The sequence below is a fragment of the Eschscholzia californica genome, unplaced genomic scaffold (assembly GCF_041429995.1).
Source record: "Eschscholzia californica isolate CP2 unplaced genomic scaffold, dmEscCali1.0.p SCAF_2, whole genome shotgun sequence".
NCBI lineage: Eukaryota > Viridiplantae > Streptophyta > Magnoliopsida > Ranunculales > Papaveraceae > Eschscholzia > Eschscholzia californica.
In genome coordinates, this window is record NW_028238309.1 from 43,505,313 (window position 1) to 43,532,413 (window position 27,101).

The 27,101-nt window shown below is 36.3% G+C and overlaps 2 protein-coding genes, 1 long non-coding RNA gene and 1 pseudogene across 9 annotated transcripts in view; 2 read left to right on the forward strand and 2 right to left on the reverse strand.

Annotated features, from left to right (window-relative positions):
* The window catches only part of LOC147558151 (ARM repeat superfamily protein), a 28,197-nt gene extending 18,111 nt beyond the window's left edge, over positions 1-10,086 (reverse strand). The window contains exons 1-17 of one of the 2 annotated variants that reach the window (XM_086659694.1): positions 9,817-10,086; positions 9,626-9,716; positions 9,485-9,539; positions 9,248-9,379; positions 8,648-8,719; positions 6,716-6,806; positions 6,513-6,608; positions 6,125-6,203; positions 5,960-6,023; positions 5,185-5,288; positions 4,957-5,062; positions 4,198-4,287; positions 3,754-3,831; positions 865-932; positions 684-783; positions 223-345; positions 7-102 (exon numbers count right to left, since the gene is read on the reverse strand). In XM_086659694.1, coding sequence (XP_086515820.1) covers positions 7-102; positions 223-345; positions 684-783; positions 865-932; positions 3,754-3,831; positions 4,198-4,287; positions 4,957-5,062; positions 5,185-5,288; positions 5,960-6,023; positions 6,125-6,203; positions 6,513-6,608; positions 6,716-6,806; positions 8,648-8,719; positions 9,248-9,379; positions 9,485-9,539; positions 9,626-9,716; positions 9,817-9,856 — 1,485 coding nt within the window. In that variant the 5' untranslated portion in view covers positions 9,857-10,086. Of the gene's footprint in view, positions 1-6; positions 103-222; positions 346-683; positions 784-864; positions 933-3,753; positions 3,832-4,197; positions 4,288-4,956; positions 5,063-5,184; positions 5,289-5,959; positions 6,029-6,124; positions 6,204-6,512; positions 6,609-6,715; positions 6,807-8,647; positions 8,720-9,247; positions 9,380-9,484; positions 9,540-9,625; positions 9,717-9,816 lie in introns of those variants that run through there. The other variant, XM_086659695.1, reaches the window with a different exon arrangement.
* Positions 10,087-17,549: 7,463 nt separating this feature from the next.
* LOC147558152 (protein BTR1-like) lies at positions 17,550-22,464 on the forward strand. Of its 5 annotated transcripts, none has more exons than XM_086659700.1 (9): positions 17,550-17,902; positions 19,122-19,360; positions 19,459-19,559; positions 20,360-20,553; positions 21,460-21,521; positions 21,637-21,732; positions 21,839-21,900; positions 21,994-22,077; positions 22,163-22,464. In XM_086659700.1, exons 1-9 carry the CDS (start codon positions 17,821-17,823, stop codon positions 22,170-22,172), a joined length of 930 nt encoding a protein of 309 aa, XP_086515826.1. In that variant the 5' UTR covers positions 17,550-17,820; the 3' UTR covers positions 22,173-22,464. The 5 variants fall into 5 exon arrangements, with proteins under 5 accessions (XP_086515826.1, XP_086515823.1, XP_086515824.1 ...); XM_086659697.1 differs by having other exon boundaries at positions 17,590-17,902; positions 21,397-21,521; XM_086659698.1 differs by having other exon boundaries at positions 17,590-17,902; positions 21,397-21,521; positions 22,189-22,464.
* A 175-nt stretch (positions 22,465-22,639) lies between these two features.
* LOC147558153 (protein SENSITIVE TO PROTON RHIZOTOXICITY 2 pseudogene) lies at positions 22,640-24,288 on the reverse strand (annotated as a pseudogene). Its single transcript, XR_015234274.1, has one exon. The product of XR_015234274.1 is annotated as a protein SENSITIVE TO PROTON RHIZOTOXICITY 2 pseudogene (transcript).
* A 339-nt stretch (positions 24,289-24,627) lies between these two features.
* LOC147558154 (uncharacterized) lies at positions 24,628-25,857 on the forward strand. Its single transcript, XR_015235443.1, has 2 exons — positions 24,628-25,138; positions 25,231-25,857. It is a non-coding gene; the product is annotated as an uncharacterized LOC147558154 (long non-coding RNA).
* The last annotated feature ends 1,244 nt before the right edge of the window (positions 25,858-27,101 follow it).

The window sequence follows — 27,101 nt, forward strand, 5'->3', positions numbered from 1 at the left end:
ATATACCTCCATTTCAGGAATGGTTATGGTTATTAAAAGAAGGCCCTTTTCACATGTAGCTCTTAGCTCTGTTGGACTCGGAAAACTATTTCCAAACCTTACCTAAAAAAACATTGACGAAGAAGTTCATAAGATGAATTCATGAAACCAAATGAAAACCCTCCAATGTATGAAATCAATTATTCAAATTTTCTGCAAAAGTATCAGTTACCAAAGTAATACCTTGGAGCTCTCGAAGTCTTTCACTTCCTCCGAAGATATAGCACATTGGCGTACAACATATTCAACGAAAACTTCTCCTGAAGCACCAACAAAGTAACAGTGCGAAGCCATTACGACAATCAACTGAGACAGAAAACATTATATTAGTATAAACTAATGACTACACAGCCAGCATATAACAGCTAAGCTACAGAACCATAAACCTCAGGAGAAACAACCAAGCAATATAAATATTTTGTGCAACAAAAAATAGCCTTTTACTGAAATATTCTGCTAGCAACAGTACAATATAAAACCAAAGCAGAATCCTATCATATTCGTGAACATCTACTGTCTAGATCAACTTCAAAATGCATAAACTTTATAAGCAAACCAATATATCTGTGCAAGAAATCTCACAAGAGAAACACACAACTATAGATTTAGGTAAAAATATTCAGAAGAATCAGAACTTGGCTCACCTCTGCAACTGCCTTGCGAACACCTAAGCTCTCTTCATCTAGAAGCACCCTTACAGCTTCAACAAGTAGAGGCCTTTTAGCAAACCAAGCTTCTGACAACCTCCATAAGGAGAAATAGCAAAAAGTCACGTCCAGTTAAACAACTGAAATTAGGGCTGCGAAAATGAAGAGCAAAATGTACCTGGGCAACAGATGCTTTAATGCACAAAGAGCACCAAATGTAAGAGCTTCTTCCTTTAACCTGCATCTCTGGTGACAAAAACAGAAAACTTTAGAACATAACATAAATGTGAAGTTAGGCTTCTTAGATGTATCCCAGAGGAGGATTTGCATGGATACCAACTGAATCAGCTGTACTACTGGAGAAGGACGTATCAGAGGAAGGGGTGAAGGCAGACATAGAAGGATTGGCCAAGGATAAGGCACCGGGTCCAGATGGTTTCCCTATCTCTTTCTACAAGAAATGCTCGGACATAATCAAGGGAGATATGATGGCCATGATTCAGGAGTTCTTGGCTACAACCTCTTTCTGTTGGAGGTTGGATCAGACGTATATAGTGCTTATCCCCAAGAAGAATAAAACATCTGACTTCTCAGACTTCAGACCTATTAGTTTAGTGGGGGTATATACAAGATAGTGACCAAAATACCGGCAACCAGATTGGCGAGTATTCTTGATAAAATCATATCTCCCTTTCAAGGGGCATTTGTTGGAGGCAGACATATCTTGGACGGAGTTCTTGTAGCCCACGAACTAATTGATTCTAGAAGAAAGGGAGGAAAGCAAGGATTAATGGTTAAAGCAGATTTAGAGAAGGCATATGATCGTATCAATTGGGGTTTCCTGTACCAAGTTTTGGAAGAGATGGTTTTGGATATAAGTGGAGAAGTTGGATCTATGGGTGCATATCATCAGCCACCTTCTCGATTCTAACCAATGGGAGACCAACAAGGGTATTCCAAAGCTCTCGAGGCATTCGACAAGGAGACCCCCTATCACCCATGTTATTTCTTATAGAGGTGAAATCCTAAGTCAGTGCATTCAACAGGCTGAAGAGCAAAATTGGATTACAAGATTCAAGGTGACAAAGAGGAGTAAAAGCAGTCAACCATCTACAGTTTGCGGATGACACTATTTTTCATAAAGGAAAGCAAAGAACAACTAAAGAAACTAAGAGACATCCTAATATGGTATGAGTTGGCTTCAGGCCTAAAGGTCAACCTCAAGAAATCATACATCTTCAGAATCCAAGCAACAGGGAAGGAAAAGTTGGAAAACCAAACTTCGGATATGATAAAGGAATTCGGCTGTCAATTGGGATCATTACCAACTTCATACTTGGGACTCCCTTCTAGGAGAGAGACATAAAGCCAAAACAATATGGGACCCAATTATTGAAAGGATCAACAAGAAGTTAGCTTCATGGAAAGGTATCTTATCTAAGAGGGGGAAAAATTACACTCCTAAAATCAGCCTTACAGGCTTTACCAACATACTTACTATCCCTTCTCCATCCCAATAGGAGTACTGAAGTGACTAGAGAAGAAAATGTGTGATTTCTTGTGGGATAACGGAAAGAAAAAGAATGCACTGAGCAACTTGGAGTATAGCCTGCAAAAGTTTACGACAGGGAGGGTTAGGCATCAAGAACCTTAAATGCATGAACCAAGCATTACTTTCTAGATGGTTATGGAGGTTTGAAAAAGAAGAGGAATTATGGAAAGACCTAATAGCAGAAAAGTATGGCAAGGAGATGAACGAATGGAGAAACAACAAACACAAAACCACTTATGGATGTGGGGTGTGGAGGGGCATTAAAACAGGACTGAAGAATATATGGACATTATGAAGTGGAAATTGGGGAGCGGAAAAAAGATCCATTCTGGAACGAAATCTGCATAGGCACAACCCCTTCACGAAAGAGTCCCCGCCCTTTACAGCATTGCAGTTGCAAAAGATAGCACAGTGGACCAGATGTACAACGGAAACCACAGATAATAGGAGCTACAATTCCGTAGGAACCTTGGGAAATACAAAATGTAACAGAGCTACTAAACACTATTTAAGAGATAAGCCCCTTGGATCAATGTGATAGCAGGGTCTGGAAAGAGAAGGAAGAGGAGAAAAACAGTGTGCGTAATTTCTACCTAAGACAGATCCAAGGAGAAGAGATTTTGAGCTCAAATCTGATTAAGTTGATATGGAAGAAACCAACCCCTCCTAGAGTATGTATTACTGTGTCGGCCGCGACCAGACAAAAGCTCCCAACTGTGGACCAGCTCAAGAGAAGGGGCCTGTGTATGGTAAATAAACGCATACTATGCAAACAAGAAGAAGAACCCATTTATCACATCTTCCTACATTGTCCCATTGTACAGATCTTACGGAGTTACTTCATCTCCACATTAAAGGCGAGCTGGTGCAAGCCAAGAAGGGGCCTGTGTATGGTAAATAGATGTATACTGTGCAAACAAGAAGAAGAATCCATAGATCACATCTTCCTACATTGTCCCATTGTAGAAATCTAATGGAGTTACTTCATCTCCACATTAAAGGTGAGTTGGTGCAAGCCAAGAAGCATTGGGGAGGCGTTACAGCAGTGGGAAGGGCTGAAGATGAAGAAGTATCGAAAAGCCGTTTGGAATTTAGTTCCAATAGCTATAATGTGGAACATTTGGAAGGACAGGAACAATAAGATCTTCAAGGAGGAGAACTTGAACAGTAAAGTAGACATAGAGGATATAAAAGGATCTGTCGTTCTCTGGTCTTGGAATTAAAAGGAGTACAAGCTAATATTATATACTGATGTAGTAGTTAATTAGGAGGCTTGGATGATGTAACATTTCAACATGTTTCTTTAACATCCTAAGTCCTTTGTCAACTTTTTATTAATATATTCATTCAAATTTAAAAAAAAAAAAAGAAAAACCTACTACTCACCGATCAAAATAGGAAAGTATGTTAACCCTACTATGTACAGAATTATGCTGATACAGCCATACAAGAAGGGTTTGAGCAAGTGATTTAATACAAGTAACGATCCAAAAACGAAATTGTTTGCTCACTTACATTCAAAAGGAACACGTAAAGATCCTCAGGGTATATAATACCAACTGTTAGGAAGCAATGTTGAACTTCATTATAAGTCTGCCACGTAAACAAGAAATCAACAATTGTATTAATAAAGGATGACACAACCCATCAAACAGATACAGCACATATGGATGTTTAAGACTTACAAAAATCAAATTATATTCTAATTTGATGACCAGATCATCAAACACAACGCATTTTAAACAAAGAAACTCAGCCAATACCACCGGTAGAGTGGAGAGAAGGAAGGAGAGCAAATGTAGAAAACTGAGGTGCAAGAAGCTAGGAGAGAGGAAGGTGGAAAACTCAACAACCTACCATGAAAGCATATGGCGAAGGAAACATATACAAGTTCAAGGGAAGGACCCACATTTAAAATTAAACTAAATAGCAAAAGGAAGAAAGAAGTGGCAGCAGTACCTTCCGCCTCACTGGAAAACCGGAATGTTCATTGGTGTCATTATGGATGGATACCACGGGCAGAAGTGTTGATAAAATAATTGTGAGTTCCTGTGGAGACACCAAAACATATAGAAGGCATCACAAAACAAAACACAGTGTTACGTCAAAACGCTATAAAACCCAGTTGTTCAAAACAAACCAAGTGTATCATCTACTCTTCTACACTGGTTCAGTGGAAGACACCATTACTTATTGCATGCCCCAGAGGAGCAAAAAAAGTAAGGGAGAATAAAAAGATGAGGAAATGGACAGCTAATCAGCACAATCTTCCTAACTAATGAATCAAATTGTTGGTAAAGTAAAGAAAGTATCCTACAAAATAAAAGGACCAGAGGATTAACCACCAAATCTTCTGAATTTCGAAATCTTACATCCTCCAAATGAACCAAGATATTAAACATTTATAAAAGTGATATGATTGATGATGAAGAAAGAGAATTCTTGGTTCAGCTCTCCACCTTCAATAGTACAGGCTTCCGTAGCAATGACATAATTTGGTTAAGGCATTTGCTCGTATAATCTCACCAACGAAGGAGCCATTTTCATCAGTGAATACCATCTCAATAAACTAAACCGCGTCTATTAGCTATTTCAAATTAATGTATGATCTTACAAGCGTTACTGAAGAAATAGCAGCTTATTCACAATGACACTGACAAAATATAGATGCACCTAGACTGTAAAGTTAGAAGATTAAATCAAGAATAGGACTCACACCTCGAAATCAAGCAAAGGAGTCCCATATTCGGACAACAAAGCAGCATTGAGAAGATTATGTAGCGTGCAAGTTGCTAAAAGGGCGATATCTTGGTCTTTCTTATACCTGTCAAACCAAAAAAATATAGAAAAATTACAATCGGTGGTCCTTGCCAACTCAACATATGCATCTCGTACTATGACATAAAATGTCAAGGAAAAGGTTTCATTACTTAACAATGATCTTACAGTTCCAATATTGTTGGGATAAGTCTTGGTAAGGCTGCCTTCAGCTGAGCTCTAGTGATGAGACCAACCATTTGGCCCAGTGCCTCCACAGAAGCAACCCGGACCTATTACGAAAAGACTAGATAATAAGTTCAACAAACTTCAGGAGTACCCTACAGTTACCTTGCTACAGAAAAGTTTCTAAAGAAACAAGAATTTTCAAAATGGAAATTGAAAGTGAAAATGTGAAAATTTCCTATTCTTATTGTAGATACTTCGCTTACTTATCAATATTCATGGTAAGAGACACGAAATATCTCAAAAGAAAATAAACTGCACAAGTAATTATTATCCTTTTTTTCAGATTTAGAATAAGAACAAATATAGAGCAAAGAGGAAGGCATTAATGGAGATATATGAGCCACTCTGAGTAAAATAGGAACTTTGAAGTTCTGATTTTTTTACAAAGAATGCAATTAGAACTAGTATGTAAATTTATTCGGACCATCCATTCACGAATTTTTGAAAGCTGGCAGCATGCGTCCCTTATATGGACATGAAACGAGGACACCTTATACATCCAATTTGGATACACTGGTCAACTATACAAACCTAGATAGCAGATACCCATATTGTGTATCTTCGTATTCTCTTTTCATTGCATTTCAGTGTGCAGTTGCTCAATGTTCTAAGAACTAGTATCTATACATACATCATTCAGGAGAGTGGAGGCAAAGCCAAATTCATTAAGTGTATCTGTAGATGACAGTGGAGAATTGGAGTCTAAACAACCAACCTTCAGATCCCGAGAACTAGCCCAAACTCTCAATAGAAGTTCAAAAGCAGAATTCAGGAATGACCTGGACTAGAAAAAATACACATTAATTCAGAGAGGAAAAAGTAGATCTATTAGGAACACTGCATAAGTTAGAACCATGAAATAAATCGTGTATGAACTCACATGACGTCACTGTCAAGAAGATTTTGAGATGGGAAATCTACACCATACTGCAAAACTGCCTGACACCAAAATTTGAATGCTGGAAACAAAACAAGAAAACAACTACCTTCATAAGGTGACAAAAGAAAAACAAAAGCATAAGTTGTGCTGTTAAACTTGGACTGCGCTCGGGATCAGCCAAGGCTGAGCTCGAGTCAAGGACCAGTTGAGCCGAGTTACTCAGCCAAACACTAGACTCGGAGACTCAGCCAAACCCTAGACTCAGGGACTTGGCCAGAACCGACTCGGCTGACCCCCGAACCCAAGCCGAATCCCAAGTTACTCGGCCGAGTCAGACTCCTTAGTGCTCACTATAACATGATTAATTATATACTATAAGAGTCTATACCACTGGCAAAAATTGGTCGGTGAGCATCCTTCACACTTCCAAGAATTGGCAGAACCCGGGAAAGAACATCTTTTAGACGTGGTGTAAACTGCAAAGCTTCAATTGAACAAGTAAAATGCGCATTTTAGGTTCAGATGTGTCCCAGAAATCAAAACGAATTTAGAAAAGAGAAAGATAGAGAGAGAGAAAGAGAGAGAGAGAACCTTCAGCTGACGCAAAGTCAGCTAGGATCTGAACCATGGCTGGTAATGCTGAATTAGGCCCCGAGAGATGCACATATATTTCCTCCATCATCTAAAATCACTAACATTCAGTATGATTGCCGAAAGGCAGAAAGCAGGTAATTAAGAAAGATGTGTTTAAAAGAAGAGCTTCATAACATCACGTCAAAAAGTAATGCCAAGAGACAACTCAACATGGACAAATCAAATTAGTGTGCTGTGTACACTGTACAGGAAAAACAACCTCTCCATTGTCAGTTGTGGTTATACTATCTTTACTCTTTAGACTTTTTTTTTGAAACTTTGAATGAAAATATTAGTGGAAAAAATATAAAGGAAGATGGTACAAGATAAATGCTACATTACATCATCCAAGCCTCCCAGTTAATTACTATGTCTCTATATGATAGTAATTTATGTTCTTAATGTTCCTGGTCCAGAGGAACACAGTTCCTTTGGCATCATCTATGTCTAGAGTGTTGTTCAACTTTTCTTCCTTGAAGATCTCATTGTTCCTGTCTTCCCATACTTTCCACACTATTGCTTTTGGAACCAGATCCCAAATTGCTCTTCTATTCTTCTTCATCTTCAGCCCTTCCCATATCCTAACGCTAGGCCAATAGTTTTTGGCTTGCACCAGCTCACCTTTAATGTTGAGGTAAAGTAGTTCCATATATTCTCTGTCACGAGGCACTGTAAAAATATGTGGTCTATAGACTCTTCTTCCTTTCTGCCCATTACACATCTATTTACAATGCTTAAACCTCTTCTCTTGAGTTGATCCACGGTTGGGAGCTTTTGGATAATATTCTCGGAGGGGTGGGTTCCTTCCAAATCAATTTGATCAAATTTAAGCTCAGGATCTTCTCTCCTTGACTGTGTCTGAGATAAAAGTTTTGAACGTTGATCTTCTCCTCTGCCTTCTCTTTCCAGACTCTGCTGTGTGGTTTATCTGAGGGTGTCATCTCTCTGATAATATTTAATAATTCTGTTACCTTTTCTAGTCATTGAGATTTCTACGAAGTTGTATATCCCGTGATCCTTGTTGCCTTTCATACATCTGATCTACCGTGCTTTCTTTCAAGACTGCAATGCTATATAAGGCCGGGAACCTATCTCGTAATGAGGTTGTGCCTACCCAGATATCGTGCCAAAATGGTACCTTTTTTCCATTGCCCAACTACCATTTTGTGACGTTCAAGTAATCCTCAGTTCTGTTTTTATTCCCTTCCACACTCCACAACTGTAGGGGTCTTTGTTTCTATTGACTCTCCAATCTTTCAAATCCTCTCCAAACTTTTCTACTATTATGTCTTTCCACAGTTCCTCCTCTTTCCGAATCTCTATAACCATTTAGAAAGTAATGCTTAGTTCATGTGCTTAAGGTTCTATGAACTTCAATCCTCCCTGTCGCAGACTTGTACAGACTACGTTCCGAGCTTCCCAATGAATCCTTTTGCTATTCATATCATTATCCCACAAAAGTCACATTATCTTTGGGCATGTTGTTCGAGACATAGATATTAGATAAATAGTTATCTAAATTTTTTTGTTGTGTTCAGGATTTCGCATTAAGCATTATCTCTCAGTATCATTCAGCTCCTACGCTTTTTAAGAAAATCCTTATAACATGTCAAATAATATAGTAGGGGATAAAGAAAGGTGTCTTACTAAAGAATAGCATGCCCTTCGAAATCAAAAACTACTTCCATTCACTTCCTCTAATATACCAACTTTCTTTTTTCTTAGAAAGAAAGAAATTTTAAGGATCACAATTATAAATAATTTGTGTTTCAAATGGTTCCTCAAACGAGAAATAACAGATTGTTTACAGGAAAATAGCTTCCAAGCTTGAATAAGAATGAATTATAACAGTACACCATTATCATCATAGATTCACAGCAACAAGCTTACCAGGTCTGGTAAATGGGAGCCTATTGAGACTAGGAGACTTGCTGCAGCCCTTTGCCAATCAGCATTGAGTTCCTAGAGAAAAAAATGGATTGCGATACATGAATGGTACAGTTAATACCAACTAAGTGCGTAAAAATAGTGTCTATAATATAGTTCCAGGGAGATTAACTCATGCAGAAGTCAGAGAGTTTTACTTTTTTCCGTGAACTTCTGAACCTGGGTAATTGAGTTGGAGAAAGAAACGAACAAATTCATGTACCTGATTCAGACCATCTACGACAAGTTTTTCACATACTTACCAAGTGTTTTAGTAAAACGGAACTCTGTGTAATGCCACTAGGTGGTTTGAGCTGCTTCGGAACAGAATTAAACCTTTTACTAGGTTTTTTTGCTTCACATCTTTCGTTTTTGTCACCTTTGAATTTAAACTTATTCAATTCATTGGACTTCTCAAAGAAAAACTTGTTTACCACTTAATTCAGGACTTAAAACTAACAAGAAACTACTGAAATTAAAAGTCTCAGTGTCTCGTTTAGTTACTTGTTGAATTCAATGTGCCTAAAGTACTAAAAAGAATCACAAAAATGAAGAAAATACTACCTTAGAAGATATTATCTCTGAAGTGGCGATCTTAGCGAGTTTTGCCATATAAGGTGCATCAACATCACTCATATCTAAAGAACTAACTGCAAATGCCATCACTTGAAAAAGGCCAGCCATGTTGCCAAAACTCTATAACATTTTACATATAATCTAAAATCAGAACAAAAGAATTCAAGGAGTTAAACTAACTCATCAGACAATAAAGGAATTAAACTCTATGATCAGAAGGATTACCCGGCGACCTCCACGAGAAACAGAAGAGCAACAATCCAGAACCAAAAGCGGATTCCTGAAAAGCGAATTCTTTGAGATCCAATTTGATTATTAATAACAATTACAATTAGACTATTAGAGAGAGAGAGAGAGAGAGATTACAGTGCGGCAATATCTTTGAGAGTTGCCATGGAAGATTTTCTAACCATGGAGGATTCATCGGAAAGCGAAGAAACAAGGACCTGTACGGCCTCTGAAGCAGACAAAGATGAGATTTAATGAAAAGGAAAATAAACAATAAGAAACAAAAATGAGATCAAAAGTTGTAGAATGAGATGAAAATTAGGGTTTACCAGGTGCCGGTAGAGAATTTCCAGCACTTGAAGACGCCATCAATGAAGAAGAAGGTGAAGATCAAGGAAAGAAAAGACCGAGAAAGAAAAAAGATAGTAAAGAGAAAAGGAAAAAATGGAAAAGCTGATGTTGGTCGCGATTATTTGACAGCGAGGACAACCAGGTGTATTTAATTCGCTATAATCATTATTTTCTAGCAACTATCCGTTGTTAGCCCGGATCACAGAGACAACGTACTCGTGACATTTTACATTTGCACGTTGCGGCACGTAATGCTTGGACTTGGGAGTTACCATGGATGATTGTGGACTCTCGTGAGCCCATGGAATTTTCACATTTGGGCTCTCGTGGGTTTACAAAAGGGTAAAAGTTACTTGCCTCGATTTGGTCCGATGACGTAGACCGAGATCTGTCGTGGCTAGCCACGTCAGGCCATAATGCGTTTCTCGTTGAGAGGGTAATGTATTTCGCTTTTACTCAACTCGGGTCCTTGGTTTTGTGATGTATTTCGCTTGTTGTTCGTCACTTGTTTCTTCCATCTTAAATTTAGAGAGGACTATCGAAGTCTTCGGTTCGTTTTGGGAGAATAAGTCGTATCAGCTAAAGAGATAGAGAGAATGAAGTGAAGATTCTCTAACACCCATATTTCATCGATTTGGAGCAAAAGATAAATTTTTGGGGGATTTAGGCCGAGAATCGACTGCTTTCTTCTTCCTCCATCTTTCTTTAGTCAGTGCCGAATCTTCCTTCAAAGTTTATGGTTTCTTATAGTTGATTAATTGTTCTTTCGTAGTTGGTTAATAGTTTACCTTTAATTGTCTATTGGCTCTTCTTTGTTATACTAATTGTTCTGACTAATTGTTATGAAATGGTTTATGTCGCTTTCTAATGAAATTTATGGTTTCTTATGGTTGAGTAATCGTTTCATTCACATCCTTCTATCTATTGTTAATTAACAGTTTACCTCTATGTTTTGAAATGGTTTCTTTGACTTAGGGGCTTGATAGTGACGGTGTCTGAGAATGAAAGGAAAAAAGATTTTGTGTTCTTGTGGAAAAGGGTATCTTCAACTGAAGCTTTCAAGAACTTTTGCAACCCTAATCGATCGATGGTTTACAATGTGTCTGAAAATGGTATATTTTATCGCTTTATATCTTGCTCAACATAAATATATAGATGTTTTTTACCATTGATTTAATTGCAGTTTTTATTGTTTTGGTAGAGATTTTATGCTTAAGGATATGGATTTTAGTGTAGGTCAGATGAATTACGTATATGTCCTTATAAGAGGGGTCCGACAAAACTAATTACCTCGAAAACGACCGACGAACGTCAAATATTAAATGTAGTCCAAAATCAACATATAATGGGAAACCTGGTTGTGGTTACCACGTCTTTGAGGAAAATATTAACGATGATAATGACATTGAAGACATCGAAAAAAAGTGTGCACTAGCGAAGACAATGAGTTCGCAGGTATCTCCGAAAAAATTATGCATTTTGAATTGGAATCTCGTAGGGCACTGAAGTGTCACCAAGAATGTGAAGAAAAGAAGACAATACACACTTGCAGAGATTGCAGATAAAAAGTTTTATGAAGAAAAAATATTAGTGGTTGATGTTCTTTTTACCTTTTCTGGGATGTTTTTACACGAAATTAGTATAATTTTGTGATGTTTCAAGAACAAGTTGAAGCAGGCTCCAAGAACATGTATCTTCAGCTGAAGCTTTCAAGAACTTCTGCAACCCTAATCGATGGTTTACAATGTGCTGAAAAGGCTATATTTTATCGCTTTATATCTTGCTCAACATAAATAAATAGTTGTTTGTTTACCATTGATTTAATTGCAGTTTTTATTGTTTTGATACAAATTTTATGCTAAAGGATATGGATTTTAGTGTAGGCGAGATGAATTACGAATATGTGCTTATAAGAGGGGTCCGACAAAAACTAATTACCTCGAAAACGACCAACGAACGTCGAATTTTAAATGTAGCCCAAAATCGACACATAATGGGAAACTTGGTTGCGGTTACCACGTCTTTGAGGAAAATATTAACGATGACAATGACATTGAAGACAGTGAAAAAGAATTGTGCACTAGCGAAGACAATGAACTCGCAGGCATCTCCGAAAAAATTATGCATTTAGAGTTGGAATCTCGTAGGGCACTGAAGTATCACCAATAATGTGAAGAAAAGAAGACAATATACACTTGCAGAGAGATTGCAGATAAGAAATTTTATGAAGAAAAAGTATTAATGGTTGATGTTCTTTTTACCTTTTCTGGGATGTTTTTACACGAAATTTGTATAATTTTGTGATGTTTCAAGAACAAGTTGAAGCAGGCTCCAAGAACATGTATTAATCAACATATTACCTCTTTTTAAAAAAACACGTATTTGTCAATGAAACAAGTATTAGTTTTAATTTTTGTGATGTTTAAAATTTGTAATGTTCGAATTTTGTGAATGAAACAAGTTGAAGCAGGTTTCAAGAAATAAGTTGACAGAGAAAGGTTCAAAGAAGGTTAACAGAAAAAGGGTCGTTGCTAAAACGTTGAAGAAACAGACATTCTTCTGCTCTATGCCATTCCATTATGAATATATGCAGTCCATCATGGTTAATTCATAGAAGGTTTGAAGAAACTGGTTAATGAAACTTTGAAGTAAAAATGGAAAATGACACAATAAGTTAACATACAAAGGTTCAAAGAAGGCCATCTATATTAAAAGAGAGTTATGTCAAAATTAAGATATGATTTGTTTCATTGTCCTACAGTCCATCATGATCATGCTATATGACACCACAATGTAATGTTTATTACAAATACATGCTTTTTCAAACAAACATTCAATCTTTTTTTTTTTGTTGAGAGAAACATCCAAATCAAAAAACCACACGGTGAACAACCATTAAAAAACAAAACTAACTTTCAAGTTATGTCCTTCATCAAAAAAAAAACTTTCAAGTTATGAATCCCTTAAATATCCATTTAAATTGCTTTACAGATTTATGTGGTGAACAACCATTCAAAACAAACCATTTACTTAGGCTTAAAGAACCATTCAAAACATAAAGACCACCATGCATCTCAATCTATTTATTCCTAAACTGAAACATAAAGACCACCATGCATCTCAATCTATTTATTCCTAAACTGAAAATTTGATGTACTGCCACATCCATCACTTTTAGTGTATGGATCGTGTGAAACGCATGGTTTGAGGATGATATATTCCGTGTAACAAGACAATATTACTGCAAGAAACAAAAATTAATATTAAGTACTAAGATTTCGAATTCACCATTAGTAAAACAAATACATAAAGGAACAAATTAACATAAACACCAACTTACCACTCGTGCTTCTGGTGTAAAATACATGTTCTCAGATGCAATATTAACACTCGACGTACTTTCTTGTGTAGGTGTATCTCATATTGGGATTTTAGAAGTGGAACTCTACAAAAATAATATATTACCAGTTAGTGTGCATAGTTACAAATACATAAAAGGAACAAAGTAACACAAACACCACTTACTTTGTTCTTCGACTTGTAAATCTTTTTTTTCAATCTTTTCTCTCGATGATGCCTCTTTGACTTGTATTCTGCTTGATCACGAATGTCATCTCTTACATTTTCCTCACAATCAACTGTATAACCTCTCTTTGATTTACTTATCCCTCAAGAATTACCCATTTTTGGCTTTCACCTTTAACTTATACTTTTTTATCCAATATTATGGTTGTAGTGGTCAAAAATCGTACTAGACCCACTTCGCCTAAATGTCGCCTAGACCCAGCCTACTTCGAATAAATATCACTTTGACCCAGCCCACTCGCCTACTAGTTGGATACTCTGCAACGTGGAATTCGATCCGCTAGAGGTCCAAATGGCTCTAAGCCCTTGTGAACTTCTATTTAGACGAACAACAACCCACTAAAAGTAACAATACTTCGAGCACTCCTTGGTCGCCCTCAACTGAGCATGCAGTCGTCAATTCAACCTCAACTCCGAAGATTTCTCCACGTGCCACTTGACTAGGTCAGTCAAAGACCTCACGTCACCTCAAATATCTCGAAGTCACCTCTGACTACGAAGAGTCTAGAGTTGAGGTGGAGCAATCGCACGGTCAAGGTACTCTAGGTGACAGATCAACAGCTAGAACGAGTCTCCCTTAGGGTTCAGAGTCACCCTCGACCCCAATTATTTCAAATCTGATAGACTCCACGAGTCCATCAGTCGCCTATAAATAAATGGAAACTCAGCCTCCAAAGGCATCGAATATCAGCTAGAAACCTACTGAATATTATTCTCTCTCCACCATTTCTTATCTTCTAATCAGTACTCTAGACGACGATAACCTACCTTCGAATTCCAGTAGACTTGAAGGATAATCTTATAGTGGATCACTCTAGATGACGATACTCTATCTTCAAGCTTCATCACTCTTGAAGTATTTCTAAAGTCTATGTTACATCACACTTCTCCATTACCCTGAATCTCCGATCGAGACGACCTCTCGACTTGCTCCAAGAGACCAACCCGACCAACTATCCCGTGGAATCGAAGCTCCGCCACTTTACGAGTCTAGCCACCCTGCAACGATACAACACGGTGACACCCTTAGCATTCCGTCAGTTAATATTTCATTTATAGTTTGCTGACTTGATCGTCGGAGTGCCCTTGGCAGACACCATCCTGATGTCCCCAAGACTTCACGATTTCTACTTGTTTTTGTCTGTCTAAAGGTCCTACCAGAACTTCATCCGTCTCGAGGTCTAAAAGCCCAAGTTGTCGGTGGCCCACCAATCGACCTTTTGTTAATTGTGTGATTTTTCTACCATCCACAATGGTAAAGTTAAAAAAAATAGGTTTCATTGTCAATATATTTTTTTTGTATTTTTGTTCAATTCAGAATCTAAGGAAAGTTTTATCTATTTCTAGGTAGTTGACAAAAGCAAGATGAAGTGTTTAGCTCTTACCTTTGCTTTGCTCTGCAATTTCATGTATTTTTGCTGTCTGATTGTTCTTTAAATTCTCTTATATTTTGTAAGATCTACTTGTTGTCATAGTCACTTGCTAATGATCATGATGCATTTGAATGTGAAAGATGATGGAAAAGTTTAGAAGACTTGACATTCTCGTTTGTTCAAGTAATTTCAATTTACTTTACTGAACTATGTTTTTATCATATATTTTCATTTTGTTAAATACTCATATCTACTTGATCTTGGTGGCACTAAAAATGTTTTATTTGGTTGCGAGCTTGTCCAGGTAAGTTTTAAAATTTTTTAAGCCAAATATTTTCATTAAGTTCTATCCAAAAAACCCGTTACCCAAGTCACCCGAAGTCGAGTTACCCGAGTCAGTTAGCGGGCTTGGGCGGGTAATGACACAAAAGAAGTTTGAAATACCCTGCCCAAATAATCCGCGTACCCTAACGGCCAAAGATTATACATTAGAAAATAACTATTTGGGTAGAAAAACATTTGAAAATAACTAAAAAAAAACCCCAAGCTTTTAGTATTAGTTATGTTCTACCAACATATTAAGATTACTTAGAGGTTAAGTGTAAAATAATATCAATAATTGTTATTCAGGTCATTTTATAATATTTTGATTACTAAAATACCCTTCCTTCAAAACTCACATTCTCTCTCAACAAACTAACAAATTTTGGGGTTTTTCCTCTTCTCCGAATCTTTTTCTTTTCCTTCTTCTTCTTCCTCGATTTTCTGTGCAAATTCATCAGCTTCACGAACCATTCGATCCATTTCTTCTTAGCTTAATCTACCTTTTTCGTTTGTGGTCGTATTGTTTTTCACTTGCTTTGTCTTCGGCTTTAACTGTTCAAAATACCATTGACATCTAATTCGAAAATCTGTGTTCCTCTTGAAGTTGGAGGAATCCCAGTTATCAAACTTTCCTATCTCTCATTCGTCTTCTGTGGGACTTATTTCACCATCAAAAAACTGATTAGAAATGGTTGTTTGTTGATCCTGGTAAGTGGTGAAAACTTGAGATTTCTTAGTTGGGATAAATTTTTGAAGAATCAAGTTCAGATTTTGGCTTAGCCAATATGTTTTTAGTGATGGTTAGGGTTGAAGAGTTGTAAAGAGTTGAGATTTTGTTAGTTTTCTTTAAAGAGATACTACCAGAACTATTTTTGATGAATCTGGGATTTACTTTACCCATTAATTGTTTTGGTTGATTATTATCTGTTAATCTCATCAAATACCTCAGTGTTTTACTCATTTATTGTGTGCTAATAAGAAAACTTCATTATGTAGGGTGATTAATCACAAACAAGATCTTTAGTTGGTCTGTATGCAAAATGCAATCAATTTGATTCGGCAACCAAACTGTTCGATGAAATGACTGAAAGAGATGTAGCTTCTTGGAACAATGTTATATCTTGTTATTATCAAAGTGGGAAGTCTAAGAAAGTATTGAAATTGTTTGACGAGATGAAGGTGGGTTCGAGCCTGATTCAGTAACATTTTTACGACTATTTTCTCTGCGTGTGCCAGACTTTCGAATTTGGAAAGAGGAAAAGAAATCCATGAGAATTTCATTAGAAAAGATTCGAGTTGGATGGGTTTATTAGCTATGCTCTTGTCGATATGTATGGAAAACGTGGGTGTTTGGAATGGCTAGAAAGGTTTTCGAGCAGGTTCCTAAAAAGGGTATTGTCTCTTGGAATTCGATGATCACGGGGTACGGTTTGAGAAAGTGACATTGATTAATGTTTGGATCTTCTTCGGAGAATGAACAACGAAAAAGTTATACCCACTTCAACAACAATAAGTAGTTTCCTAATAGCTTGTTCTCGATCAGCTAGACTTAAAATAGGAAAATTCTTACATGGATACATTATAAGAAACGAAATTGATCTCGACACCTTCTTTGGTAGTTAAATTATCAATCTTTACTTCAAATGTTATAAGAAGCTTGTTACAGCAATGATGATCAATGTTATATAAAGTGATTTCTACCTCAAGTTAGTTTTTAGTATTTCATAAAAACTAACGCATTTAGTTCGCTATATATATTATCGATAATTATTGACTAAGACATACACTATGCAAACACATGTTTGCAACACAGATTGTTGCAAACAGTTTGCAGTTTACATTATGCAAACACATGTTTGCAGAATAGTTTGTCGCAAACCATGTTTGCAGTTTACACTATGCAAACACACGTTTGCATAACAGATTTTTGCAAACACGTTTGCGTAACAGATTTTTGCAAGCACGTTTGCGTAACAGATTTTTGCAAGCACGTTTGCGTAACAGATTTTTGCAAACACGTTTGCGTAACAGATTTTTGCAAACACGTTTGCATTTTGCAAACACGTTTGCATAAAAACGTAAAGGAAAAAACGCCGTTTTTTTTGGGTTTTTTTTTTGAAAGAAAGTATTGAAAGTGGATCTTGTTAGAAAGCTAATGAAAAATCATTTCTAAATATATATTTTTTTATAGAAATCCGACATGTCAAACAAAAGTTATATCGATTTAAAGTTTAAAGAAAAATAAAAGAATTTAGTTACACAAAGTGACAAAAAAGGGTATTATTGTATTTGCACACTTTTTGACCTCAATAATAATTTTCAAATGTTTTGTGCTTTTCTACTCATTTTCAATATTATTTTGACCTTTCTACTAATTACCTCATTATACATACCCGTTCCACCCGTCCGCGGGTACCCATGCCCCTCCAAGTCTTTCTTATTGGGCCCGGTCCAGATTTCTCTTTTTCTATCACTAGTGCACCTTAAACGTGCTGGAGAGAAACAAACGAGAAGAGGCAACAGATGCACGGCCTTCGTAGACGACGCTGCAACTTGTGAACGCTTCTCTCTCTTTTAACTCTCTAGACTTTATCTCTCTCTCTATACTTCTTTTTTAGCCACCCGCATAAACTGAAATTGGAATTCTCTTTCTCTCTCTCTCTTCACTGGTATTGAGTTTCGAGAAGTAAGAAAAAAAGCATGGAATCGCCAGAATCGTCGAACATTTCTTCAGACGAAGCTCCAACGAAGCGTTCAGTAGCCATTAAATCTCCAACTTCAGGTAAAACATCTTTCTTCATCTTCTTCTTCGCATCTCTTTGTTACTGAGATCTGTGACGCGTGATAATGTTTCGTTTGTCAAAGACAATGATAGATCTCTTGATAGAATTCAACTTTTCACTTCCGATTACTTTATAACGTTGCTTCTTCGCCTGTATGTTAAAATTTACCAAACTACAAATGCAGTTTTTGTTCTCCTTGAACTGAAACCCCTTATACATTGACTAGAAATCACTATCTTGTATTTGTTGATCGATTAGATGTGTGGAAATTGATTATTTGGATACATGCAGTTTCTTATAGTTCCGATATCAATGAATTCGTTGTCTTCTTCAGAGAAAAAGAAGAAGATATGAATGTATTGCTTAATTTACTCTTCAATTGTATTGTTTTTTCAATCTGACATTAATTTCTATCATGAATAATGTGGATTTTGCGCCTTTTCCTTTCTGTAGTGCTGAAAATGAACTCTCTATACTATAGAATCTGTTTTAATAATGTTTGATATTGGAATTTCAAGGCAGGTTTCATTCAGATGAGTTCATTGTTGTAGGCTCTATAGCATTTAGTCCCATGAGCCTAGGAATTTTCAGTGAGTCAATCTTGAATAATCACTTTCATAGATCACAATATTTATGAGTACGGTCTTAAGATTATGAAAATGTATATCTTATAAAAGGAAAACATAAACAAGAAAATGTAGACCATATTGGTAGTGTTTGAGGGGAATACTGTCACAAATTCACAATCATTGGTTTTAATTGATGGTTCTGGACACTGGAGAGACACGCGTAAAAGTTTTGCTTTTCTTTTGGTCGTGTCAATTATTAATTTCCAAGACGCAAAATATGCCTAATTTGAATTTATTAGTTGCAAGAATAAGAGATCATTTTCAATCTACAACAGATATTCTGTTTCATTACTGAACTACTGAAGTTTATAAACTACTGGTCTCTTACGGTTCTATGCACCATCTCCTTCTCTGGAAGTACAAAAGCTTTTAATAGGGTCGATCTTTTCAAGAATGTTCAGATTTTCTTAAGGATTATCACACGGACGTGGATAGTCATCGTGATGCGAAAAAAATCAGCTTTGATCGTCTTCATAATGAACCCATAGAGATAATATGGAAACGTTCCATCATGAATAAATGCATCCACACATGATACTGCCTTATTTAATTCACGTGTAAATACTTGTGAATTATATTCTTGTTTCAGATGATAAGGAGAAGCCGACATATATTAGGTTCCTTGTATCGAATACTGCAGCGGGGTCTGTCATTGGAAAGGGTGGTTCGAGAATCACCGAGTTTCAATCACAGTCAGGAGCACGGATTCAATTGTCACGGAATAATGAGTTTTTCCCAGGAACTTCTGATAGGATAGTCATGGTTTCTGGGTCTTCCAGCGAAGTACTTGGGGCAATAGAGCTTATCCTTTCCAAATTGTTGGGTGAGGTAATCATCGTGATGTTACTTTTCTTGTTATCTACTACTTGAGAAGTTCTCTCAACCTATTATGCATTGAAGCTCTGTTTCGTTCTTGTTTTTGATAGGTTCATGCTGAAGATGGAGACGATGTAAGATCAAAAGTGAGACTAATTGTTCCAAATAGCGTATGTGGCGGCATAATTGGAAAGGGTGGAGATACTATAAAGTAAAGCTTCATTCGTTCACTTTTTGCTTATCCACAGTTTCAGATTTATGAATAACATGATTTGACATTCCTTGCTTTTATGAATTTGCTCATGAGGAATGCTGTTTCCTACTTCGATTTGATTGTCCCAAAAGTCTTGGATCATTTTCAACAGAATGTTTTCAACCTCTATAGTGGTCTGCTGACAGTAGTTTACATGCTCGTGTTTGGTCTATGTACTTCAACTGATGTTTGTTTTGGTTAAATGCTTGGTTCCATCTGGAATAGGCATTGAACTACTTTAGAGTTCTGACTACAGGGGTAGGTCAGTTGTGTAGAGATTTTCGTGTCACACATATGGAAACTGACAATCAATATACACGGTATAGTGGTCTGTGGTTGTTGGTTGAGGCCCTGGGGCTATCTTGTTACGTTGGTGTCGTATGTAAAAGTGGTTACCAAATGCCTCAAAAGAAGTCATCGATGGAGTTCAGACTTCAGAGTGGGGGAATGACGAAGTAAAGAGTGGGGGATACAACTTAGCTTACTGGCATGCTATCTGATGGCAAATAGCCTACCTTTCCCATTAACCAACAAATTCCCTTGTTTGCGTATTTATTTGTTCATTATAGTTATTTATTCATTTAAATCAGAGATGAGTTACTGTGTTCACTTGAAGCATTTCCATCCTGGATGAATTATTTGTGTATTTATTGTTATTTATTTATTTCCAAATAGACTGAGTTGCTGCTTTCACTTGAACTTCCAAGACGGATGATTTATTTTCCACGTTCTGATATCCATGTTATCTCTCTGTTCAGGTCATTTATTGAAGATTCTCAAGCTGGCATCAAAATATCCCCTCAAGATCAGACCTATGTTGGTTTGAATGATAGGCTGGTGACAGTAACTGGGACTCTAGAGGAGCAAATGCGAGCTATATTCTTGATTTTGACAAAGCTTATGGAAGATGCTCGTTACTCGCAATCTATGAATGCTCCACTTTCATATGCAGGTATTGGTTCGTGACATTCGTAATCCTATCCATGTTTCCTTTGGCTGCTTATAGGACCCAGGCACTTTCTTCTGGGTTTATTTGGTTATTCATTGGGTTCATATTCATGCTTACGTTCTTATTCATCGAGCTAGTGGGCTAGGTTATTAGTGTTTTGTTAAAGAAGATTGTGAAGAACCAAATTGAGGAATGTGTTGAAAAAATCCACTCCTTCATTGAAACTTGAACCAAGTGTCACGTACATATTTCAGCATACTAGCTCTTTTGACATTTTAGTACATCACAAGGAAGAGATACAGAAGGAAATTGACTGCTTTATTTCAACTGTACCAAGAGATGATGGTTTACCTTCTTTCTGCTTTATCATTCACTAGATCGTATTGCTCCTATCCATGTTCTTTTCACCAAGAGGATTAGAATAAGGAGTATAGATAGCACAGACCTGATGATATGGTATAAAGGGGGTTTAATTGAAACAGTTCTAAAAGAGGTATTAAGGCTAAGGGATACAGTATCTAGAACTCCCAAGGATGAAGAGATGGTGACAAAATGACATGAACTATGGTCTTCTGGTTAATATTATAGCTATAAATAAAATGAAAAGTTTGGAATGTCATCTAGTTGCAAAAGATCTTCCTTTTGTAAGTCTTACATGCCGTTTATTTGTGTTACCAAAAAACTCATACGTCTTACATGCCCTTTAATTGTATTACCAAAAAAAAATCTCCTGTACCATACGGAAAGAATTGCATAATTTATGGTTGCTGGTATTATATATAGTATGAAAAATAACAAAGTGAAAATCGATGCTTTATACTATTTCATTTGATTTGAACTTGTTAGGCGTTAACTTTTCTGGTTTTCACGGTTCTCCATATGGCTATTTGGTTCCTTCTGGTGGAACAGTAGCGTACAACACAATAAACTATGAACAGAACACCTCTAGGGGACGATACCAGAATAAGAAGGTTAGTTCTCTTCTCCTTTTCTTCATATTTATATTTGAAACAAATATTTGATGGTAGCCCAGTCCGCTGCTTTTTATTTATATGAGGTCAGACGAGCTTACATGTTGTATCTCAGGAATACCGGAGCAACTCAATGATAATTGGTGTTGCTGATGAGCACATTGGACTTGTTGTGGGTCGTGGTGGAAGAAATATAATGGAGATTAGTCATGTTAGTACCAGAAGAAACCCAATCACATTTTAATTATCCGACGCCTCTAAATCATTAAACCCGATGTTTCTGTTCTTCGTTTGATCTAACCCGTTTTTTTTTTCAGGCTAGTGGTGCCAGGATAAAGATATCTGACCGCGGCGATTTCATATCTGGTACATCAGACAGGTAATAGCAGCACTACTCTCAAGCAGTTTATCTGCTGAAGGCTGATCATATAAATCTATGTTTCTAATTCTTCTTTTTTTCCTTCTTTGCCAGGAAAATAACAATCACAGGCACACAGGCATCAGTACACGCAGCAGAGTCCATGATCAGGCAAAGGGTTACTTCGGCTGTTGATAGGTGATAAATCAGAAAATTTTATAATTTTCCTTTTTCCCCCCTTTTCTTTCTCCGCAAATTTTGATAGTAGTTGATGATAAATCAGGGAAATCTGAAAATCGGCATGTTCAGGTAGCTTCTTTTCATGTTCAAGGGTAGGAAGAACTGCTATCTCATGAAGCACAATGGAAGAAAAAATAGTTGAGGTTTCAATGGACAGAATGATTTTGGATATAAGCAGTTTTAACCACAATTTGATCAATTTTCTGTCTGCTAGAAATAGGGGTTTATTGTATACGATTCTGACTTGTTTTTTGTTAATTGTTTTTAGCACATGTCCGATATATAAATGAGTAGTCATCATCGGTACTTCTATGGAAAATAAAAGCGATCTTAATAGAGGAAAAATAGTGTTATTAAAATAGAAAAAACTAATTGTTATAATGTCCGCATGGCAATAAAATACAGAAAAAGTATATTTGACTCCCTAGTAATCAGACTTGAGAAAAGTAATCTTAATGATTAATTCAATGTTCTATTCTATAATCTTGAAAATAATTCGTAAAACTTATATCAGATCTTGAAAATAATTTTCTTTCACAATTGAATTTAAACTTACTTTCGAGCTGAAAACAAAGGGCATTGAATCAAAGAATTTGTTTTAAGATACCACTCCATTAGATAGATAAAACTTAATAGCATACGAAACAACAAAAATTACACAGAAATCATATTCAGATTTCAGACAACGAAAGAAACTAACCAGATCAATTTTCGTCGTTATCACCCTTTCTTCGATCTATTAACTTAGTAGAGCATTTGTTCAGTATGAAGATCAAAATTTTCTGGTTGCCTTGTAATCAAAGTAGTACCAGAAGGAGTATGACCAAAAAACAAAGAACAATGACCCATAAGCTTATCTTTCCTAGAGAATGTTGACCCACAAGAACACAACCATTTCAGTTCACCACAATGTTTTTCATGAGTTCTTAGATCTGAAAGAACTGAAAACTGCTTCTGATTACATCTATTACAGACATACATCTTAGGGCAGTGACTTCTCTTATAATGATTCTTCACACATATCATTGATTTTAATGGCTGAAACTTTGGATGTTTTTTATTCCATCTACATCCTTCATGTGGACATGAATATTTTCTTGGTATCGACTCAGAGTTAGACCCATTTTTGCTTGAAGAACTAATATCCTTCATTGGGTTGCTTAGAGCTGCAGTTGACTTGTATTCATCTCCATGAGCTCTCATATGCATTCTCAAATTCGCTTCTCGTTTGAATCCTTTCCCACATAGTTGACAATAATGTGTGTATTTAGCTAAGAGAATGGCTGCTTCTATTTCGATAATTTTGCAGTCTCCTTGGGAAAAATCATCTAAAACTTCCTTATCATGATGTTCATGGAGTAATAATCCCGTTCCTCCTACCATCTTTCCATTGATATTCTTGTGGTTGTTAATTGCAATGGTGTTTTTGATCCCACTGGAACTGTTATGACGATGATGAATACTGTCGACATAGTTATTGTACGGTGTATATTCGTTATCGAGTACAAATAGAGACCCACGACCATCATTTTCGCTTCCTACATGAACATTATTGTGATGGTCATTATGACCACTAAGTTGAGAAGGTGCTAGACCAATATGATCGTGATCGTTATGCGAAACTTGTTGGAATTGGTGACCATGGTTGCCCATATCGATATTAGGAGGAGAATTAGCAGAAGTACTTAAAGTTGAGTACTTTTGAATAGTATACATCATTGAAGAAGCAGTAACAATGATTTTTTGAATCTGGGTACCCATGGCTGATATAGCTACAGATTGATCATCATGAGGTTGTTCAAGAAGATGAAGTTGTTGAAGATGATGATAATGGGGTAGGATGGTGGCAACATTAACCAGAGAGTGTAATTGATTAATTTCTTCTTTCAAAACAGATAGATTGTAAAGGATAGCATTATAACAAGATGTCTGTTCAGCAGCCGTCCCACTACTACTTCCGGCAGAGCTAGTGGTGGCGCCGGCAGCAGCTATGGTGGCTTGAATATCTTGATAAAGAGGAGATGAAGATACAAAACCACCACCATGGTTTTGTAGGTGATGAGTTTGTAGAAATTCATTAGTATTTTGAACCAGATATGAACTACCTGGAGTATAGTTTTTACCTGCAGAATTCATGTTTTTTTCAGCAAACACTACTTGAATCCCCACTTCGGTTGTTTGTGGGGGAGAGCTATCCTCTTTATATAATATTCCAAGCTATATAGTCAATGGAAAAATTTTAGGGGCAGATGTTTTTCTTTGTCGTAATTTTTGTACTCCTTTTGTACTCCAACTGTTGGATCGTGAAATCCAAGATGAAAATTCGGTCAGTCTTTATCTTTTAATGAGTACGAAAAAACACGATTGTGTTATATATATATTAGGGTATATCCCGTACCCTAGGACAAGGACACTTGTATCAATAAAATGTTACGAAATTTATTGTTATAATTTATTGAGAGAAAGAGATTTTTATTAGTTATTATTTTTTTGTAGAGCCATGATTCAATGAGCTCAAGCTCATATCGGAAAATATGAGCTTGAGTTTATTGGCCGTTGATATTCTTAGATCAAACAAGGGATAAATAGTACAGCTGTACTCTAAAAATAATAAATTAAAAGTCACATTTGTCTATCAATTTACAAAATTGCCACCGTTCAATTCTCCCGTACTTTCGCCCCACCCTGCAATTCTCCATGATCAAACCAAAGTCTTAACTACAAAATCCATTTCCCTCTCTCTCACTTGTTTGCAAGAAATGATACAGAAATTCTTTTTGAATCTAAACTCTTCCAAATTCTTTTTGAATCTAAATCGCCTAAAACCTGAAATGTGGGAAATTTACTACGGACAGTATGAACCCTAAAAAGATAAGATGGAAGATAAATCATTTGAAACCCTAACTAACATCATCAGCACCACGAGAAGATTTGGAAGATCCAGTTTCTGTCTTCTTAGGCAACAAAAGATTATGAATATTAGGCATAACTCCACCATTAGCAATCATTACTGCAACAAGTAATTTACTCAATTCTTCATCATTCCTCACAGCTAATTAAATATGCCTTGAAACTATTCCTGGTTCTTATTATCTCATGCTATATTTCTAGCCAACTCCAAACCCTTTGCAAGGTATTCAAGAACAACAACAAGATAGATTAGAGCATTGGCACCGACTTAGAGAAATCAAGCAATTCTTCCTATCGGAAATTGACCGGCTTTGCTACTTCCTGCCTTCCTCGTCATCCTTTCTTCATTTCATGACACCTTCCAACCATTTTCCAAGGTTGAAGATTGAGAAATAGAGAGAGAAACAAGAGAGATAGAAAGAGGGACATGGCTAAATAGTACATATGTACTCATTATTACAAGTGAAGATATTATCAGTATCAAATTCTTCATCTCTGTTTTTTTCTCTTGTTCTTGTTGTTCTTCATCAAAATCAAAATCAGAGTTAACAACATGGTATACTGGTTTTAAGAATCATTTGAAGTTACCCTTTCCAAAATTACAAGTTTGAATCTTAGGATCACTGCAAATAAAGCAAGGATTATAACGCCTAACCGCAAACACAATCTGTGTGGGGAATGAGTTTTCAGGAAGACTTTGGTTTGATCCAAATGGAGACGGAGAGTTGAAGGGTAGGGAGGCGAATGGGAGAAGGAGAATTGCACTGTGGCAATTTTTGTAAATTAGTAGACAAAACGTGACTTTTAATTTATTGTTTTTAGAGTACAGTTGTACTATTTAGCCCATGTTTGATCAAAGAAGATCAACGGCCAATAAGCTCAAGCTCATGTTTTCCTATATGAGCTTGAGCTCATTGAATCATTGCTCTTTATTATATAGATATTTGTAATCTACCAAGCTACGTACTAAGTCAACCTTTTGATGAACCCTTTTGCTTTCTATTTCGACATCATGTCCGACCTTATACTCTAAAAGATCGTGATTTGGGTTGATGAAGACTGTAATATATTCGATCGAAGCTAAATAGGCGCCTCTTAACCAGTTATTCAAAATTGTAAACCGATTTCGTTTGGTTTGGTTTAGTTTTATTCGATTGAGTTCAGTTGGGTGAAACTCAATTAACCAAATCAAGCATAAAAAAAAAGTGAAATTAAACAACAACAATGAAGTTCAAATTTTTTTTTTGTTGAAAGAATCAAATTTAAAATCTATCTGTAAACTACTACTGACTGGAATTTGTAAGAGTTATTTGTTTACAATTCCTCTCAAGTGTTAATATTAGTATATTATATAGTTCCGGTTCAACATGAATGGTTTTCAAAACACCAAATCAAAGCCAAACTATATCGGGATTAGTTGATTAATTTTTCGGTCCAAAAACCATTCAGTTCAGCCGCCCGTTGCTCACCTCCAATTTCTGGGACAAGTACATACACTTTTCAAAATTTATTTCTTAGAGACGTTCAAGGGTTGTCTCAAGTTTGGATCCTGACCATCCTGGCTTGGTGAAGACTGAATCTAGACTATTTCACTAGAATTAAGACGAACCAATCCTATTAAAGACAGTGGAGAGTCTGCCAAATTGAATACTGAGTATAACATGAGGTTCCTAATTTGTTTGAACTAGACAATCCAAATATGAACAAACACAACCGTCCCTCCTCCAATTTTATTAGTTACATATTTTGAATTATCTAGTCCCAACTTGTGTAATCATCTCAGGTAATTCATAGTGTAAAACAACCCAAAAGAGGTAAGCTTGTTTGGTGGTTAGGGCATTTTTCAACATTTTATGTTGTTTTATGACAACTATATGGTTATTTCTATCAAATCTACTACTAGTTCAATTCTTTCATATATGTCTGACCTAACCTTACTTTACCAACCATTTCATATCTAGGTTTTGTGCAGTAAAAATAGATCTAATAGCAATAGAAAATGGATTCTTTTAGTAACCTTCTCATACTCATATTCACTATTAAGATTATTTATTATTCTAACCATCAACTTG